At 33.5% G+C, this 18,642-nt stretch overlaps 1 protein-coding gene across 3 annotated transcripts in view; it reads left to right on the top strand.

Moving 5' to 3' along the window:
• The window catches only part of TFPI (tissue factor pathway inhibitor), a 105,718-nt gene that overhangs the window by 63,818 nt on the left and 23,258 nt on the right, over positions 1 to 18,642 (top strand). For all 3 annotated transcript variants that reach the window (XR_006713032.1, XM_045480456.1, XM_045480455.1), the window contains 3 exons: positions 991 to 1,113; positions 8,046 to 8,243; positions 15,971 to 16,009. Coding sequence is in view for 2 of the 3 variants with exons in the window: in XM_045480456.1 (XP_045336412.1) it covers positions 1,005 to 1,113; positions 8,046 to 8,243; positions 15,971 to 16,009 (346 nt within the window). In the remaining variant the exon portion in view is untranslated. The remainder of the gene's footprint in view (positions 1 to 990; positions 1,114 to 8,045; positions 8,244 to 15,970; positions 16,010 to 18,642) is intronic.

The following is an 18,642-nucleotide window of genomic DNA, read 5'->3' as shown; positions in this document are numbered from 1 at the left end:
TCTATTTCCCTCAGAGTGTAAATGTGTTGGTTTATCACTTAAAGTCACTTTTCTGTTAAACTCTTTTGAATCAGATAATAACTGCCTAAAATGAGGGTGGACGAACTGAGGTAAAGGACTCAATAGAATGCTAGACATGTATTTTGTCCGCAGTTCTGTTTGCTCTCTCGTAGAAAACCTGGTTCGGAAATTATTTATAAAAGCAAATCTATTTTAAAGGAAACAAAGACAAAAATTTGTAAAATTCTTTTTTTTAAAAGAAGTACTGGGGGCGCTGGGTGGCTCAGTCGGTTAAGCGTCTGACTTCGGCTCAGGTCGTGATCTCGCGGTTTGTGAGTTCAAGCCCCACGTCGGGCTCTGTGCTGACAGCTCAGAGCCTGGAGCCTGCTTCAGATTCTCTGTCTCCCCCTCTCTCTGACCCTCCCCCGTTCATGCTCTGCTTCTCTCTGTCTCAAAAATAAATAAATATTAAAAAAATTTTTTTTAAATAAATAAATAAAAGAAGTACTGAAACAAAGGGAAAGTGAAATCAGGAATTTAACGTTGCCTGCATTAGTGAAATAACACAAGAATGTACAAAATATTAAAGTGTAATTAACTCTGGCTGAGAAAGAAGGGTAGCAAATATTCTTGCATTAGAACTGATGCCGATAAAATCGCATATGAAAATGGATCTTAATACATACTTAGCCATGTTGATGAGGACTTACCCATGTCTCTCAAATACTAACATTTTAAATTTGCGTTTTCGAGGCTGAAATATGAGCTATGTACTTGAATATTAGACATATGTCCTGAATGTCTGTCTACAGTAGTAAATGCCACATACACGTTTTAAATATGACCCATGGAATTTGTGGACAGAAGTGTGTGAGAATACACATTAAATGTCATAGAAATTTACATGTGGAGGCATGCATAAGATTCCTACCAGTCTGTAGACAATTTGACATTACTCTTAATTAAGTATATCTGGGTTCTGTATTTCAGAGATAATTTCTACGATGAAGAAAGAACAGATTTTTTGGACTTCTGTGTATCTGCTGCTTAACTGTGCTTCTGCCCCTCTTAGTGCTGTCGCCGAGGATGCTGAGGAATATACAGATGTCACAGGTAAAATGTTAGAAGCATTCATCTTTTTCAGCTAGTTAAAGCTCTCAATTTTAATTCAATAATTTAATACATTTTTCTCCATTGTGTAGAAAAATTAGCTTTTGCAGAAGTGACATTTTTCTTGGGAAATCTCTTATATGTAAAAATGTAAAAAAAAAAAATCCAAACAACAAAAAAATGAAACTTAAACCAAAAAAAGTCACTTTAGCAAGGAAGGCTCTTTTTTTCAGGCTGTAATGTCTTAACATTGAAGGATCTCTGGACAAGTGCAGGTAGCAAAGTGCTGTAGACACAGCTCTCTGTGAACCGTGATGCCACCCTTTGGCTGGGATAAGTGTGAAAAGAAAAAGGAAACTACAGACATTCTCTCCTTTTCTTGCCTTATTCTCAAAATAAGAACTTCCCAGATGAGTCCAGTGTGAGAACCTAGCCACACAGGACACTGGGAGATCTGGCTTAGGGCAAGTTAGTTCTCATCCCAGAAAGCTCTGTATCTAAAAACAAAATATTAACAATCAGCAATAGAACAAAAAGAAGACTGTACCATGACTGTTATTATAGATTTCTTTCTTAAAAGTAATATTTTTGTGGCAAATTAGTAAAACATTGATAGAAATCTCAAGTCATTGGTAATAGTGAGAGAATATGAACCAAGTGATAGCTTCTATTCGTATGTAATGTTTATGATGTACAAGACTTCCATAAATACATTTTTATTTCATATATCTAACCACTCTTTAAAGGGATTTAATTCAATATATTTCCCTTTGATAAAGACTAAATAAATATATATTATGTGCCTGAGATTGGTAGGTCCTAGGGAAGCAGTGATGAGTCAGACCAAGTTCTCAAGAATCTGTTTCACGGAGAGACTGTTCTATTGTCAGTGAAAAAAAATTGTTATAAAAATTTCCTAGAAATGAAACAATTTAATAAACACTATAATCTGCTTTTATAAAATGAGAATTTAGGCATTATGAAATAAGCTCTAATTCTTCATTTGCCCCATTTATCAAAAGAGATAGCTTCTGATATTCTGGAAGTTGAGCAGAGAAGGAATGTAGAGAATAAAATCCCAACAGGGAAACAGCGGGCAACCCATCTTGGGAGGTGGGAGGAGAGAGGATCCCCAATATTCACCTAATCTAATCTCCTCAGTTAGCCTGAGAAAATGCACGCCAGGTCACCAGAAGCTTCCTGAAAATGTTGCTGTTGCCACAGTAGGCCAACAAGCCAGAATTAACCCATCAATAATTAAGCCAGAGTTTAAAATCTCTGGATAAATTCAGAAAAAACCAAGCTGGCTAAGAAAACATCTTTATCTCAAAGTTAGACTTGAAGGTCACTAAACTGACTAGCTGCACAGTCTTAACCAGTTTTGGGGTTTGGGGTTTTGTTTTTAATTAATCTTTCAATAACATGATTCCATATCAGAATCCATTCAATTTTGAAGATACCATTTATCACACTGTGCCAAAGTCATGACATCTTTTTATAGAAGTATACCATTTCATTGAATAGAGTATTATCATCTTATAAGAAAACATAAGGTTTTATTGCTTCTCTCACAAGGGAATAGTAGACCTTTTCTTAATCAGTCTAACCAGGGGGGAGGATGAAAAACAATAAACCTTTTGATAATAAAAAACGGTAGTGACAGGATTTTTTTTTAAATTCCTTTAGAGTGGGAGAGAGAAGATTAGCAGGGAGCATTTAAAGAAAAGCAGGTGTCCTTCATAAGATTTAGAATCAGACAGACCTGAGTTTGCATGTGTGGTTTGTCACTCAGTGGCTTTGCAAAATTAGGTGGGTTATGTAAACTCTCTGACTCCCAGTGTCTTTATATATAAAGATGTAAATAATTATGTTTATATGGTTGTTATATGAACTGCGTAGAAGCACCTGGCACATTTTGTGGCAGGGAGAAGTCAGAGCATATGGCTGCGTTCTTTAAATTCCATTAAAACTCTAGACTCCCAAACAAGTTCCAGGAGAATGAGGACTCTAAAAGGGATGTGACATATCCCCAAATATTATCATGAGCCTTCTATCCAACATGCCAGGGCAGGGGGAAGGGAGACTGAGATTGTAATCCTCAGACTATGAGACATAAAATACAAGAAATCAATGACAAAAATGACATAAACCATAATTCTGTCTGGCTGCATCAGATTAAATTCCTGTTATACTGCTCTGTATGTGTTTTCTAGTTACATGGTGTTAGGCAGATCCTTGTCACTAACACTTTCCTCAAGTCTCCGTTCCAAGTCTCAGAAAAGCTCTCCCTGATCCTTCAGACAAGCTTAGGCATCTTAGTACACACAAACACAGCACCTTGAACGTCCTGAATATTTATGTAAGTAAGTCTTCAGTGTCTGCATGCTACATGAGAGTGTGTGTTGGGGGGGCGGGGAGGGTGTCTGCTGCCATCTGATATTTGTACTATCACATCCGCCCTGACCGCGCAGTGCCTGACACATGATCAACACACGATTGTTAACTTTCAAAAGGATTTATCCGAAGTAAGAAATAAAAACCAAGACAGACTTGCATCCCTTTTGGATGGAGTGCATGGCACCACATTCAAGGGAGCGCACCTCATCACTCCCCCACGTCAGCGATGTGCAAAGTGTGGGTCGTAAGCTGATGGGACAACACAATATTCTAATACATGATTCATCTAAAAAATACATTAAAATGTGAACAGTAATGATAAAGAACTAGGTAATAACTTAATAAAATATAGTTTACAATTAATTCTTAGTGTTTCATTTGGGAAGTTGTTGTAAAATCACCTGCTTTCATTATTGAAACATTTTTAGTTTTTATAAAGTAAATTTGAGAAAAAAAATGTATTGAGTGGAAATCCTAGGATTAAATCTATGTCCTTGACCTAAATGCCAATCTAGGAATCTCAGTCATGCAGATCTGTGACAGTATCACTTAATTTTAAGAATGTGTGAGATACTTGGTGTAAAACTATGTGGGGGTCAATTCTAAAGCCAGCACTTATGGTGTGAACTGAGCAATTAATTTCGATAGTGCTATTTTATAATTTTTAAAATGGTATTTAAAAATACCTAATTCATAAGGTTGTTGTGATTATTAAATAATACAATTACAAAATGTCTGGAGCACAATTATTCATAAACAACAGCTATTACTACTACTACAGGCACAAATATGGTACTAGCTTTCGTTTTTGTGGTGATGGCCTGCCATCTGGTGGCATAATTACTAAATAGCAAGTTGAGGGAGTGATATTTGTTTAATAGACAAAATGTAAAGTAAAAGTTTTGGCATGATGAATAGGACTATCAAATACATCAAAAGTCAAAATCAGAGAAGTCATCAATGAAGATGTGAAGATTTCTGAAGATCTGAGGTAGCATCAACGTGGGAATAAGGAACCATAATATTATATGAGGAGCGCTATAGGAATTTCTGAAAAAATGGGATATAAGCCATAAGCTTAAAAATATCCTAATATTATTTATTATTCCTAGCTAATTCTCAAAATTATGTGACTCCTGAGATCCTGAGACCTATTCTAAGATCAGACATTTATAGAACTGACAGGCCCAATTTTTATCGGTCACATAAAAATGCATCCACAAATACATTGTGCTAATGCAATGATACTTATCGTGGGTCTGCTCTCAATCAAGTGCACTGCTTAGAGTCTTTGAGGCAAACTTTCTACTTCTCACAACTTTTAACAGGTCAGAATGTCAGTCACAGTATTCTAAGTCTCTAAGTAAAGAAAGGGAATATAAACAGCATTTATAATTATTCACAAATATACTACCGCTCAGAAAAGGCTTTCATTTATTATTGAACTCAAACTGACAACTGTAATTTCAGTGATGAATGGGAAAGATATTTTTTCACAAATCATTTTTTCTTTATGTTTACATATTTATCTATGGAAAATATTTTTACCAACTCTAAAATGCTGTTATATATAATGTATATATATTATATATAAGTGCTCTTATATAAATAACATTTTTAATGAACTATAGAAAAAAGCACCTGTGTGTATAATTTAAGAAAATAAAATTTCAGGGAAGTCTAAGAACATTTAAGCAAAATTATAATTCTGAAGTACACATTATTAGATGCCAGAAACTTTTAATATGCCTTGAGAGACATTTTATTTATTTCTTAATTTTTTTATTTTTCTAGACACATTTTAAAGCCAATCATATTCAAAAAGTTCATCGGCATAAAATATTAGGTACATCATTAAAAAGAAAAGGAAATGAGATTTAAATTTATATATGTCAATCAGTTATTTACTCATTTGGTAAACTATTTACATATATATTATAGAGATTGATTGGCTTTTGGGACATTATATAATTGGTATAAAAATTATTTAAAAATATCATATAAACACCCAAATTATATTTTTCAACTGCACATACCCCACAGGAAGCTGAAAACAGACAAGTGCACAGGTGCATAAAATTCAAATTAGTTAAAGGTTTGACCAGTATTATAACTTGTAATTAGCCAGTTCATGAAAATTGTGTTTGGTATGAAAGTATATATGTCTTTTGTAGATGAAGATCTATATGTCATAATAAATCTCTGTTCTATGTTTTTCTACCTTATCACATTTGGAATCTGAAAACTTAACTGTTCTATAATTCGTCAGCTCCATTTATTTCAATTGAAAAAAATGTCAATTATATTATCAAAGAAATAAAAATGGTGATATGGTATTTTATAAATTAAACTTAGATTTTTTTTATGGTTAAAAGTTGCATTAAACTGATGAATGGATAAAGAAATTGTGGTTTATATACACAATGGAGTACTACGTGGCAATGAGAAAGAATGAAATATGGCCCTTTGTAGCAACGTGGATGGAACTGGAGAGTGTGATGCTAAGTGAAATAAGCCATACAGAGAAAGACAGATACCATATGGTTTCACTCTTATGTGGATCCTGAGAAACTTAACAGAAACCCATGGGGGAGGGGAAGGAAAAAAAAAAAAAAAGAGGTTAGAGTGGGAGAGAGCCAAAGCATAAGAGACTCTTAAAAACTGAGAACAAACTGAGGGTTGATGGGGGGTGGGAGGGAGGGGAGGGTGGGTGATGGGTATTGAGGAGGGCACCTTTTGGGATGAGCACTGGGTGTTGTATGGAAACCAATTTGACAATACATTTCATATATTGAAAAAAATATATAAGCCAAAAATAAATAAATAAATAAAAATAAAAGTTGCATTAAGGGGTTGAGATAAAATTTACATGTTCATAAATAATTACCATGGAGTGAATGAAACAGCATATTAATAACTTATGCATAGAAAGCTATATTTTTAATCCTTCTAAGATTTCAGGGCATACTTATCATTTTATGACCCATATAGAAAATGAAAAATAATATTCCAATTATTTTATCACAAAGAATTTTAACATTACTGAAATATAGCTAAAGCTAGACATTAATTCGATATAGATCATTAAAATAACAAAACCCGAAGGGTAGAAGACATTAGATAAACTTACCTATTCTAACTTTGATGATATGTCTATCTTCTCTTTCAAAAAATTCACAGAAATTTTGAAATTACAGGAATTCAACGCTGATTTCCTTCTCGATGATTTATATCCACAAACTTTTTTTATTTAATGCTTTTAAAATGTTGCATATATTTTTACAATGATGACATTCATTCATATTTTTCAATATAAATTATTTTATAGTGTATTAAAACCCTTTGGGGGAAGATACCTAGACTTCATCAGTTTTCACTTAGCAGAATACTGCTGCCCTCTGAAGGGCAAATTGGTTTAGGTCATTTTGAGGTTTCAATATCCCTCAGAAGTGACCACAGTGAATACTTAAAGTCTTAGAAAATATATTACAGACAATCCTTCAGAAGTATGAAATGCCATTATTTGGTCTTTATTATTTTGGTGGTACCAGCCACAATTGTCCATGTCTATCATACCGATAAATCTATAAGCAAATGCAACTTCTTTAAAATTAGGCCTCTATTGTTGGACTTAATAAAATTAAAAAATTCTACTCCTGAAATCATTGTTTCACCATATGGTAACTAATTTGGATGTAAATTTTTAAAAATAAAAAAATTAAATTAAAAAAAATTAAAATTAAAAAAATTGAGTTTTCTGTATGTACAACTCCCTTCACAAGATATGAAATTCTTCTGTGACTAAAATAAGTGACGGAATACTGAGGGAAAAAAATTCTAACTCAAGATCAAAATAATTGCCTCATTCTATTTTAAAACATAGACAGTGTTGCATAACTTTTTCAACATTGCTAAAATACCGTTACCAACCATGGTAAGTAAAAGAATGGACCATGATATATATGTACTTGTAATATCAAACACCTATACTTTCATAATTAGGGAAATGGTTTAACATGGTATGATATAGTACACAGATATATGAATCTAGATATACTATTGTTTGTAGCAAGTTATGTGTAAAAAATGGCACAACTGTGGTTTAGAGAGAGCAAATCAAAGAGTTGACATTAATGTCTGCCCTTAAAAACTTTTGAATTTCAAAAGATGTCTCTATTTAATTTCTAATGTCAACACACTTGTTACCTTACAATTGCTACTCAGTTCCACATTGATCAACTGGTATATTTTTAAACAAATCCATAACAAGAGTCTAGAAAACTATTCTACATTTTCCTTTAATAATCAGTAATCAACTATTAAACTTTAATAGTTGAGAAAACCTGTTTCATTGGTGTGTTTATAAACTTTATGTACCTGTTTGATAATCTTGAATAACTTGTCATGGTTTCTTCAGCCTGTGTTATTTCTGTTGTACTTTTTCAGAAAAATTAGGACATTCTGAAAAGGAAATGAAAATAAAAAACATTATTGCAGTGTTGATGAAAGCTTATATATCTTTTATTTTTACCTTGTAGATGATGGGTTACCACCACTGAAACTTGCACATTCATTTTGTGCTTTGAAAGCAGATAATGGCCCATGCAGAGCAATCCTTACGAAATTTTTTTTCAATATTCACACTCAACAGTGTGAAGAATTTATATATGGGGGATGTGAAGGAAATCAGAATCGCTTTGAAAGCCTGGAAGAGTGCGAAGAAAAATGTATAGGAGGTAGGTTTCTGGGGACAATTATTACCCAAGAGCCATTAGGTTCCTTTAACTTTTTCAAAAAGTTCAGGGTTATTAGATCTAATCATAGATTTGATAATTTTAGATAAAAAGTTAAACTATTTTAATATTCCAAGGAACATTTTGTTCACATCTTTGGCATTCATGTGCAAATATCATTTTTCATTGTTTATATCAGTTATCATAAGTTATATTAAGCCCCACTTATTATCCTATATTTATTTCTCCATAATAAAGAAGAAAAACCTTTAAGTTCACTGATTTTATATCTGCAATGAAGTGAGTATAATTCAGTCTTCCTGGGCAGCTGTGAGTTGGCAGGAAAGAAACTGTTAGTCACACTGCTTAGTCTTTCCTTATCAGTACAGTGATCTTATAGCTATTCCTGTCAAAATAATGAATCTGAGAATCCATTTTGAGGCTCTCAGTGGCTACTAATGAGAAAATTCTAAACTGCATCAGAAAGCAGAAATAGGGGCATCTGGGTGGCTCAGTCAGTTAAGCATCTGACTCTTGATTTTGGCTCAGGTCATGATCTCATAGTTGGTAAGTTCAAGCACCGAACTGGGCTCTGCACTGGCAGTGAGGAGCCTGCTTGGGATTTTCTCTCTCTCTCTCTCTCTCTGCCCCTCTCCTACTCTCTCTCTCTCAAAAAAAATAATAATAAACATTAAAAAAGAAGAAATATATATATATATATATATATATATATATATATATATATATATATATTAAGTCATTTTCTCTGGGACCTTGGAATATCGTAGAAAATACTATACTTACTGACCCCTGTAGATTTTACTGAGCTCAACTTTTCATATTGTTACTAAGTAATAATGTTTAAAAGTATATCATATTATATTGTTCAGGTTTATTGAACACTTTTATTTTGCTTTAATCCTATTAAAACAACATTGTTTCCTGAATTTTACAAACTACAATGTGGTTTCATCTCGTCTCGTGATAGATCCCAAATCACTTCTGGTCACATTTTGAATGCTTTTGTCTCTGTTTTATTCTTCTGAATTGTGAGCTATTTAAAGGATAGAAGAAGCTGAATTATGTTTATTTCCCCAGTTTGTAGCCCCAAATTTCCCCATAGTGTGTTCTTAGCTCGTTGAATGAAACCGTAGTACTATAGAGACGATATCTTTAGTTAGTAACACTAGGTGCCTTGCTTTTTCGCTTTTTTCGCAAAACAGGCAGCTGTGCATTTTCACTTTGATAATGTTTTCCAGAATAGCTTTCACAAAACAGCCTTGGCATCATGATGCTCTTGCCTGTGGGAAAATGTCAGTGTGGTGAAAAGAGAGAACTTCTCTCCTCTGTGACTCTGTGGGGTGCTTTGTTGTACGTTCCAGAGCTGACAGAAAAGGATTGATGCGAATGTATTTCCTTGACCTCAGAGCACTTATTTCCTTCTTTCTTCTCCATAGATGTGCTGGAAATGTTACTAACACAGATTAAGCAGTTCAGTGATCCCCTGTAGTGCCTTTGGTTTTTGTGATTGCCGGGTCATTTTCCATTCATTATACCTCTTTCTCTTCCATACTGGGCCAAGTATCCTTCTGTGTTGAGTTGAATATCACTCAGGTTCAGCACCTTGGCTCAGAGGCCTGGTTGCTTCATTCTTTGTAATTCTCACTTTTTCGTTTAGCAGCCAACACATTTTCATCACCTGGCCTCTTTCCTGAAATACACACTTGTTTCTTTTTACAATTCACAAATCGTTTATTTCCCCATTGTGCAAAAGTTACCCTTTTCTTTAGGAATTAATCAAACATAATCATTTGGTTGTTCACTGACTGTCTTGCTTATAATATCTTCTAAAACATTATTATCTGTTTATATACCTAATGTATAAATACGAGTCTCTTGCTTCCATATCCTTATTATATCTTCAAAAGCCACTTATGTTTTATTGTTTGAATATCTGAGCGTTTTATATAGAAAGCTACTGTTAAGGATATAGCTGCCATATAGAAAAAGCATTGCTAGACTTTTAAAAAATCATCAAAGGAGCAATTCCATCTTCAGCTATGATGGAGTAGCTGGAACTGAATTTTCTCTCATAATACAAATGACTAGAAAAGTGGACAAAATATATGAAGCAACTGTTTGCAGACATTGATCAAAAGGCAGTGCAGGGGTGTCTGGTTGGCTCAGTCAGTTGAGTGTCTGACGACTTCAGCTCAGGTCATGATCTCATGGTTCATGGGTTCGAGCCCCATGTCAGGCTCTGTGATGACAGCTCAGAGCCTGAAGCCTGCTTCAGATTCTGTGTCTCCTCTCTTTCTGCCCCTTCCCAGCTCATGCTCTGTCTTTCCCTCAAAAATAAATAAACATTAAAAAAAATTAAAACAAAAAAGGCAGTGCAGGCTTCGATCTTTGAGAGAAGGGACACGTGAGGTGAGGCTTGCCTTCTCTCAGCTTTCTGCATGAACGCGCTTCCGAACCACAGTCAATGGAGGGGAGCCCAAACACAGCATGGTGGTCTCCCTGGTAGAGAATATGGAATTGGAGATTGGGGATTGAGGTGACTGGGCTGTGAGGCATTATATGTTGGAGACAATGGACATATGTGGAGAAAAAGGTAAAAAGTCTGGATAAGGGTCCCTTTGAATTTGTCACTGAATAACAAAACTTCATGCATTTGATGAAATTCCTTAAGTTTGAGAAAATAATTATAGTGATTTGTAAGTGGGACAACTCCCAGAGTTCTCATATAACTGAGAGAAAACCCAAATATATTGATGAAAAATTATAAGAACTTGCAGAAGATTTTAGGTATCTCACTGGATGAAAGGACAGTGTAAATATTTATATACACATATACTGGCAATGAACAAATATAAAATTAGACAAAATTTTTAAGAGGACAATTCCATTTAAAATAATGGCACATGAAATTCTTAGGGGTGGATATAAATTCAAAGTGCACAACATGTACAATGAGATCTATAAAACATTGTTAAAAAGTCATTGGCAAATAAAGAAGACTTTAATAAACAGAGATAGAAAACCTATTAAGAGATTGAAAGACTCATTGTTGTTAGGATATAAATTCTCCCCAAATGGATCTGGAAATTCTATCCTATTCCAATCAAATTCCAGCACATTTTTCTTTGTACATTAATTAGTCAACTCTAAAATTGATATGTAATACAAAAGACCTAAAATGGCAAAACTATTCTGAATAAAAGAGCAAGTTTGGAGAATTTTATCTGATTTCAAGAGTTATAGTACAGCCGCAAAAATTGAGGAGGAGGATGTGAGTATAAGGACAGAAATCAGTGGAACAGAATAAATAGTCTAGAAACAGATAGTACACAACCATGGTTATTTGATTTTCTATGAAGATGGACATATTATTTTTATAAATAGAATAACAGTTTAATAAAGAAAAGGTAATAAACATGATAAAAGCTCTGCTTCGTTTCAACCTGAATGTTACTTGTTACTCTCTGAAACTCTGTTTCTTCCTGTGCACATTGAGGATGTGATAATCACATAGACAAATCATTAATATTACTTACACAAATATTTATATTACTTGTCCAAGGGAAAGATCCTTTCAAGTAAATAATGTGACTGTAGGCTTGAAAGCACTTGGAAACATTAGAAAATAACGACATCAACATGTTGTCATTTTATCCTGCCATGTCTGCTCATGTCTCTGTCTACTAAATTATATATTTTTTTCATTATGCTCATAAGTAGTTTCAATTTTTACTCATGTGTAAAACATGCTGCTTAGTTGACGTGATAAGGTATGAATATTATATAAGCAGCCAGTGAAATCTCTCAAAAGTGTTCCTCTTTATGCAGAGAACCTATTTTACAATTAACTAAGACAATGTGACTATTTTAAGAAATTGTTGGTTTTTGTTTAATATGTAATAACTTAAGCATAAATTATTGACAGAATGCTATTAGATGTTTAATTATAGAAATTCATACCAATTTTTAAGTGTTTTTCCTAGGGAAAGGGAAGATGGTATAAGTATGCAGCACATAAAACATATGACATACATTGTATAGTACGACTTGCAAAGTGAAATTCTGTATTATGAGGGAAGACCAATGAGAACTATAGCTTGTGAACTACCATGCCTGAGAACAGGGCAAGCCAAACATTTCAGGAACTATGAATGTGTTTAGTTGGATATGTATGCACAGCTCTCCTTGTGCATGTAAAGTTGCTTTGTTAGTTGTTTTCAAATATGTATACTTTTGTTTGGTGTGTTTACCTATGTAATAATAGAGGCATGGAAACGAAGTTAATAGGTTTTAAAAAATAAAAAGTTTGCAAAATGGCTTTAGATACATGGCTTTCAAGATGTTTTGTCTTTTGGGTTAGTTGCTTTTTTTCCCACAACATTATCTTTGATTGCTATTTTTGGGAAAATAGGCACATTGTAGTGTCGGAAATTAAAGAAGTAGATGAAAGATATCAAATTCTCATTAACTTTATAACCAGTCAGCCTCTACAGCAAAGTTAAAATAGGTATATTTAATTTCATAGAATTTCATCAATTCCTTAAACAGGTTTCAAGGCTCTAGAAAGTATGCTGTCTATATTAATTACTATTTTATTGGTTGGGCTAGTAGTGACTTTTCATGGGGCTTTTCATGGGGATTTTCTCCATAAGGAATTAAAGAGCATGTAAACACTTTTTCCATTCTCCTTATTTTTAACTTTGTCATTTCATGTTTTATTTGTTCAGAATTGTGAAGACCTATTTACTAATGAGAGTCTTCTGTCCATATAGTCATTTTCCTACCTGCTTAGAATATTTTCCAGGCTGATTTCAACAAATAAGAAACATTAAAAATTAGTCTTAAGCTCTTACTCTCTGCTCTCCTACACAAGAGAAAAAAAATGAAAAAAGAATAGATTAAGTTACAATTCCTAAAATGTGTTCTATAATTATGAACTAAATTATTGGATATTAATCACATTTTAATATTTGTAATAAAATATGTAAAATGTGAATTCATATATATTGGGGTTAAAGGAATTACTAAAATGGGAATTAGTAAAATATACTCTCATTACTCCTTAATATATCATTAGTAAATGTTATGGGTTTTTTTTAATGAGCAGGGGAGGGGCAGAGAGAGAGGGAGACACAGAATTCGAAGCAGGCTCCAGGCTCCAAGCTGTCAGCACAGAGCCCGATGTGGGGCCTGAACTCACGGACCGTGAGATCATGACCTGAGCTGAAGTTGGACGCTTAACCGACTGAGCCACCCACGTGCCCCTATGTTATGTTTTTTTTTTTTTAATTTATTTATTTATTTTGAGAGAGAGAGCACTCATATGTGCACCAGCGGAGTAAGGGGAGAGACAGAATCCCAAGCAGCCTCTGAGCTGTCAGCACAGAGTTCGATGCAGGGCTCAATTTCATGAACTGTTAGATCATGACCTGAGCCAAAGTCAAGAGATGCTTAACCGACTAAGCCCCCACGTGTCCCAGTAAATGTTATGTTCTAAATAAATCTAGGAAAATATGACAATTTGGATAATTTACTGTAAAACTTATCTATTTTTCGGACTGTAATTGGCATAATTATCAATTAAATAGGGTGTTCATGGTTCTTATTTTCAGAATCCTAAAAGATAATCATTGGTAATATAAAAACATTTAAATTCTAGTGTGTTGAATCACATAGTTGAGTTAATTCACATGTATATCAGCTAAATTAATCAAACTTGGAATGGAATCAGAAAACAAACAATTTATCTCTTTTAAAACTGCTTGAAGGTTGAAATTAGGCATTTCTATGTTCCCATCCAATGGCTGTTGTAGGCAAAACAGTATAAACTATTTAGCAATCTAGTCTGATATAATGTTTATCTGTATATATTCTTTTGCTCTCATAAATTAAAACTGTAACAAATTAGTTGTATATAAAAATATTTTAGTATAAGCCTATTATAATAATTCACTATCTAATTAAAGCACATTAAATGAGAGGTTTTTATTTACAACGAAAAAGACTCCTGAGGTTTCCTTAATATTAAAACTACAATTAGAAATATATCTTTTTTAAAAGACTATTGAATGAAACATAGTTTTCAAAATTCAAAAAAGAGACTTCATTACCTTCTCTTTCAAAGATGTTTTATTCTCCAAAAAATAACCCAACTGCTGATTTGGGTCTGAAAGAGGTATATAAGCCAACTTATTCTCTCTCTCTTTGTTTCTCTCTCAGTCTCCCTCTTTGCCTGTCTCTCTGGCCATACAACTAATTATAAGCTGCCTTGACCAAAGCTTTTCTGTGTAAACCAAATGATTGTACAACAAGCATCACTCAGCTTTACTTTTACATGTAAATTAAAACCACATATTAATCAATTTTATTTTTGAGACAGAGAGACAGAGCATGAACGGGGGGAGGGCAGAGAGAGAGGGAGACACAGAATCGGAAGCAGGCTCCAGGCTCTGAGCCTTCAGCCCGGAGCCAGACGCGGGGCTCGAACTCACGGACCGCGAGATCGTCACCCGAGTTGAAGTCGGACGCTTAACCGACTGAGCCACCCAGGCACCCCCTATCGTTAATTTTTAAAGTTTACTTATTTGAGAGAGACTGAGAGAGAGAGAGAGAGAGAGAGAGAGAGAGAGAGAATCTCAGGAGCCTGAAGTAGGGCTCCACGCCCTGCAACTAGAGTTGGGGCTTGAACTCAGGAACCACTGTGAGATCATAACCTGAGCTGAAACCAAGAGTGGGAAGCTTAACTGACTAAGCCACCCAGGCACCCCTCATTACCTATCATTTAAATGAGAACTTAGAATCCATACTTTTATATAGTGGGTCAAAGACAAGTGGCATCCTAGTTCTTGAGTGGAGTCATTCCATTAATTCTTTGATGTTAAACCAAAAAATATGTCACAGATACCTTTTGTTTCATTTCTCTTCTGTACTTGGAAATAATAATACAACTTGTAATTGGGTTGAAATAATTATTCAGGGGAAGGAATCAGGAAAAAGATAATTCTGGTTTTTTCCACCCCTACTATCAATTCTCTATAGAAATTTTCTGTTTTTATATGCAAAGTAGGCTACTTGAATTACTTCCATATTTCACATTATCTTAGTGAATTTTTTAAAATATAACTTATTGTCAATTAGCTAATACATACAGTGTATACAGTGTGTTCTTGGTTTCAGGGGTAGATTCTATCTCAATTACTTTTTTTTTAAGTTTATTTATTTCTTTTGAGAGACAGAGACAGCACATTGTGGGGAGGGGCAGAGAGAAGGAGAGAGAGAATTCTAAGCAGGCTTCTCACTGTCAGTGCAGAGGCCAATGTGGGTCTTGAACTCACGAACCGTGAGATCATGACCTGAGCCGAAATCAAGAGTCAGACGCTGAACTGACTGAGCCACACAGGCACCCCATATCTTAATCACTTTTAATCATAGATCTTTTGAATAGCAAATGAAGTTCACCATGAATTGTTGCTTTTGTCATTGTGTTAGAAACTTTCAACATCATTTTTGAGACAGTACTATGTTACAATGTAGATAGCTTCATATTTATAATAATTAAAATTAATCTTTAGATAAAATAAGAAATTTATTTATTGACATAGGAAAGAATAATTTTAATGGTAATAAACACATCATTCTAATTTTTTAAATTGAAATGTATATGTAATTTATTTATAATTTGTGGTAATTGATACACGTTTCTCTCGCAGATTATGTAAAGACCAGGACTGAGACCACATTAGAAAAAGGTAAACATTCATTTCTATGCTAACTAGAATGTATGTAAGGCACTTAGAAATTCAATTTTTAGTTTTGATACGGAGTTCATCATAACCCCATGCAATATTTGAAATGGTGTTTTCAGTAGATATAATGAAAAATTAGAAACAAATACATGCTATTTGGTAGGGAAGCCTTCAGATGCTACATTTACACCCATTTTAATAAAGCATGATATTTAGTATTAGATCGGTCACATTCCAGAGTCATGCACATGCTATTTCAACATCTCCGGAACAGTACTTTAGAGGCCTCTAATCTTTAGTTCTCAGAGCTCTAATCCCTTGATATCTCAGCATTGTGTAGCTTTGGCAAGCTTTATCCAGTATTCCCCTGAATGAATATATGCCTTTGAGTTGTCAACAGTCTGTATGCAGAAGTAAATGGAAATATTTAACAATAAGTGATTGCTCTTGTCAATGTTATTTAGTGTGTGTGCATACTTTTTATTTTGTGATTTAAATTATTTTATTTGTTGATTTTAGCTAAAAATAATCATTTTCTGATGAAAATATTATATTAGCACATGAAAAAATGTACCAATATATCAAGAAATATATTCTCCTTTTAGGAAAGCCTAGGTACTGACTTGGTCCAATTACCATTTCTATTATTTGCATTTGAATGAGATAACAGTAAACAATGAGATCAAGTTATTTAACTCAGACATGAAAAAGCTACAAAATTCAGTGTATTTTAATTTTACAAACTTTGATTTAACTGTGTGAGGGAGTTGAAAGCTTTTGTGAGTGATAACCTTAAGACATTAGACTTTGAATCAAAATTTGTAAAATAAATTCAGTGGCAAAGTTTGTACAAATACCATTGGTGGATATATTTATTTACAAATTTTAAAATAGCTTTCTTAAAATGCCGAGTTAATCTTTACAAAAATGTTCAATGCTTCAATTAAAATAAAGGAAATATCAACATTTAAATGTTAGAATGTTTTTATAAAAATGTGAAATTAGGAAAAAATTACATGCAGATAAAATTTAACATATAATTATGGTATTTATTGTATATTTAATAATTTGGAATCCATTCATTTTTTTTTTTACTAATTCATGTTAATATTTTTCCGAAAATGCAGTATCTTATTGTTAGCAAAGTTAATTGGCTCCAAACAGTAAAAAAATATTGACACTGTATGAAAAACAATCTTATAAACTGTAAAGCACAGTATACATTATTAGATGTGAGGAAAAAGAATATGGGATACACAGGCGCTTACCTCTGCTAAGAACCACAGGAATCACTTCCCCTAATTGAATCCCTATTTCCCTTTCCTTTCCTCTATAAAATGAGCATATTCAGAGAAACAATTCTTTTACCCTTAACAAGTTATGAATCTATATTTTTTTCTGAGTTTTGTCAGATTGGAATTAACTCAAGAAAAAAAATATATATATATATGTATATATATATATATATATAATTTCCTTAGATACTAGGCAAAAATGTTCATCCTGTGTAGGTTTATGGAGTTCTTAATCATCCTAGAATAAATAGTGGTCATATTCAAGAGCAAAATAAGGCTCCTCAATTTTGATTATAACCTACTCCAGTTCACTGCATTGCTTTGCTCAGTGAGATCACCAAGCCTCCAGAATCCCCAATCTGTAGAGTTCAACTTCAGCTTTTGTAGGAGATATGACAATAAGTAGGAGACCCAGGGATAAGCGATATGCTGTGTCAAAGGAAGAGCAAAGATCAAGGAGCAACTTGAATGAATACATTTGTCAAGAGACGGGGAGGTAGGTGGCAAAGTTGCTTGGCTTAAAAGGTTGTTAGAGAGCAGTGAGGTAGGTAGGTAGGTAATTAGTTTCCTAGTTAGGAGTTCCTCTTCTCTTCATTCTTAATTGATATAGTACATGGAAATTAGAGACTAAAGCTATCAATACTATTCACATGTGTTAAAAAATGTTCAGATGCCATAACCAATGTATAATAAAGACCTCTAAGCATATCAATTTGAAGTTAACTCTGTGATATGTTTTCTAGCATCAATATTGGAACAGTTATAAAGGCAACCATTTTGAAATGGTCTGGTTTAAAACAATTGTCAAGTATGCAGCCTCAAACAAAAGTTAACAGTGAAAATTAATGTGGTTTGTGGAGGTTGGTCTATAGCTTGAAGTCTGTATTTTGTGTTTTAACCAAGCATCAGTTTAGGCCAAGGATTGTGTGTATAGATTTAATACGAATATTACTTTATCTGAGGAATACAGTGCATGAGTTTCTTGATTTGTAGCCTTATTTTAAACTGTAGGCCCAAGGAGAATTATTTTGCAAATGTGCAATTTCAACTTTGTCCTAAAATAAATTTATATCCTACAATGGGTCCCCATAAATAACAACTTGTAGTTGCATAATTTCTTAATTGTAGTTCTCAGCATAGTTTCTTATTGTTTTCTATTTTTATATGCAATATATTTACCTCCTCCTTTTTGTTAAACATAGAATTCTTATATTCTCCGTCAAGATGATTTCAAATTTCATAAGAAGTACACGCTAAGGTCAAAATGTATCAAAATAATATTTGAATGTATTTTTTGCTCTTTCTCTTATAGAAAAGCATTACAAAAATTTAGAATTGTTT

This window comes from Leopardus geoffroyi, chromosome C1, assembly GCF_018350155.1.
Source record: "Leopardus geoffroyi isolate Oge1 chromosome C1, O.geoffroyi_Oge1_pat1.0, whole genome shotgun sequence".
Classification (NCBI taxonomy): domain Eukaryota; kingdom Metazoa; phylum Chordata; class Mammalia; order Carnivora; family Felidae; genus Leopardus; species Leopardus geoffroyi.
Note: the sequence above shows the minus strand (reverse complement) of the source record. Positions and strands in the feature narration are given on the sequence as shown.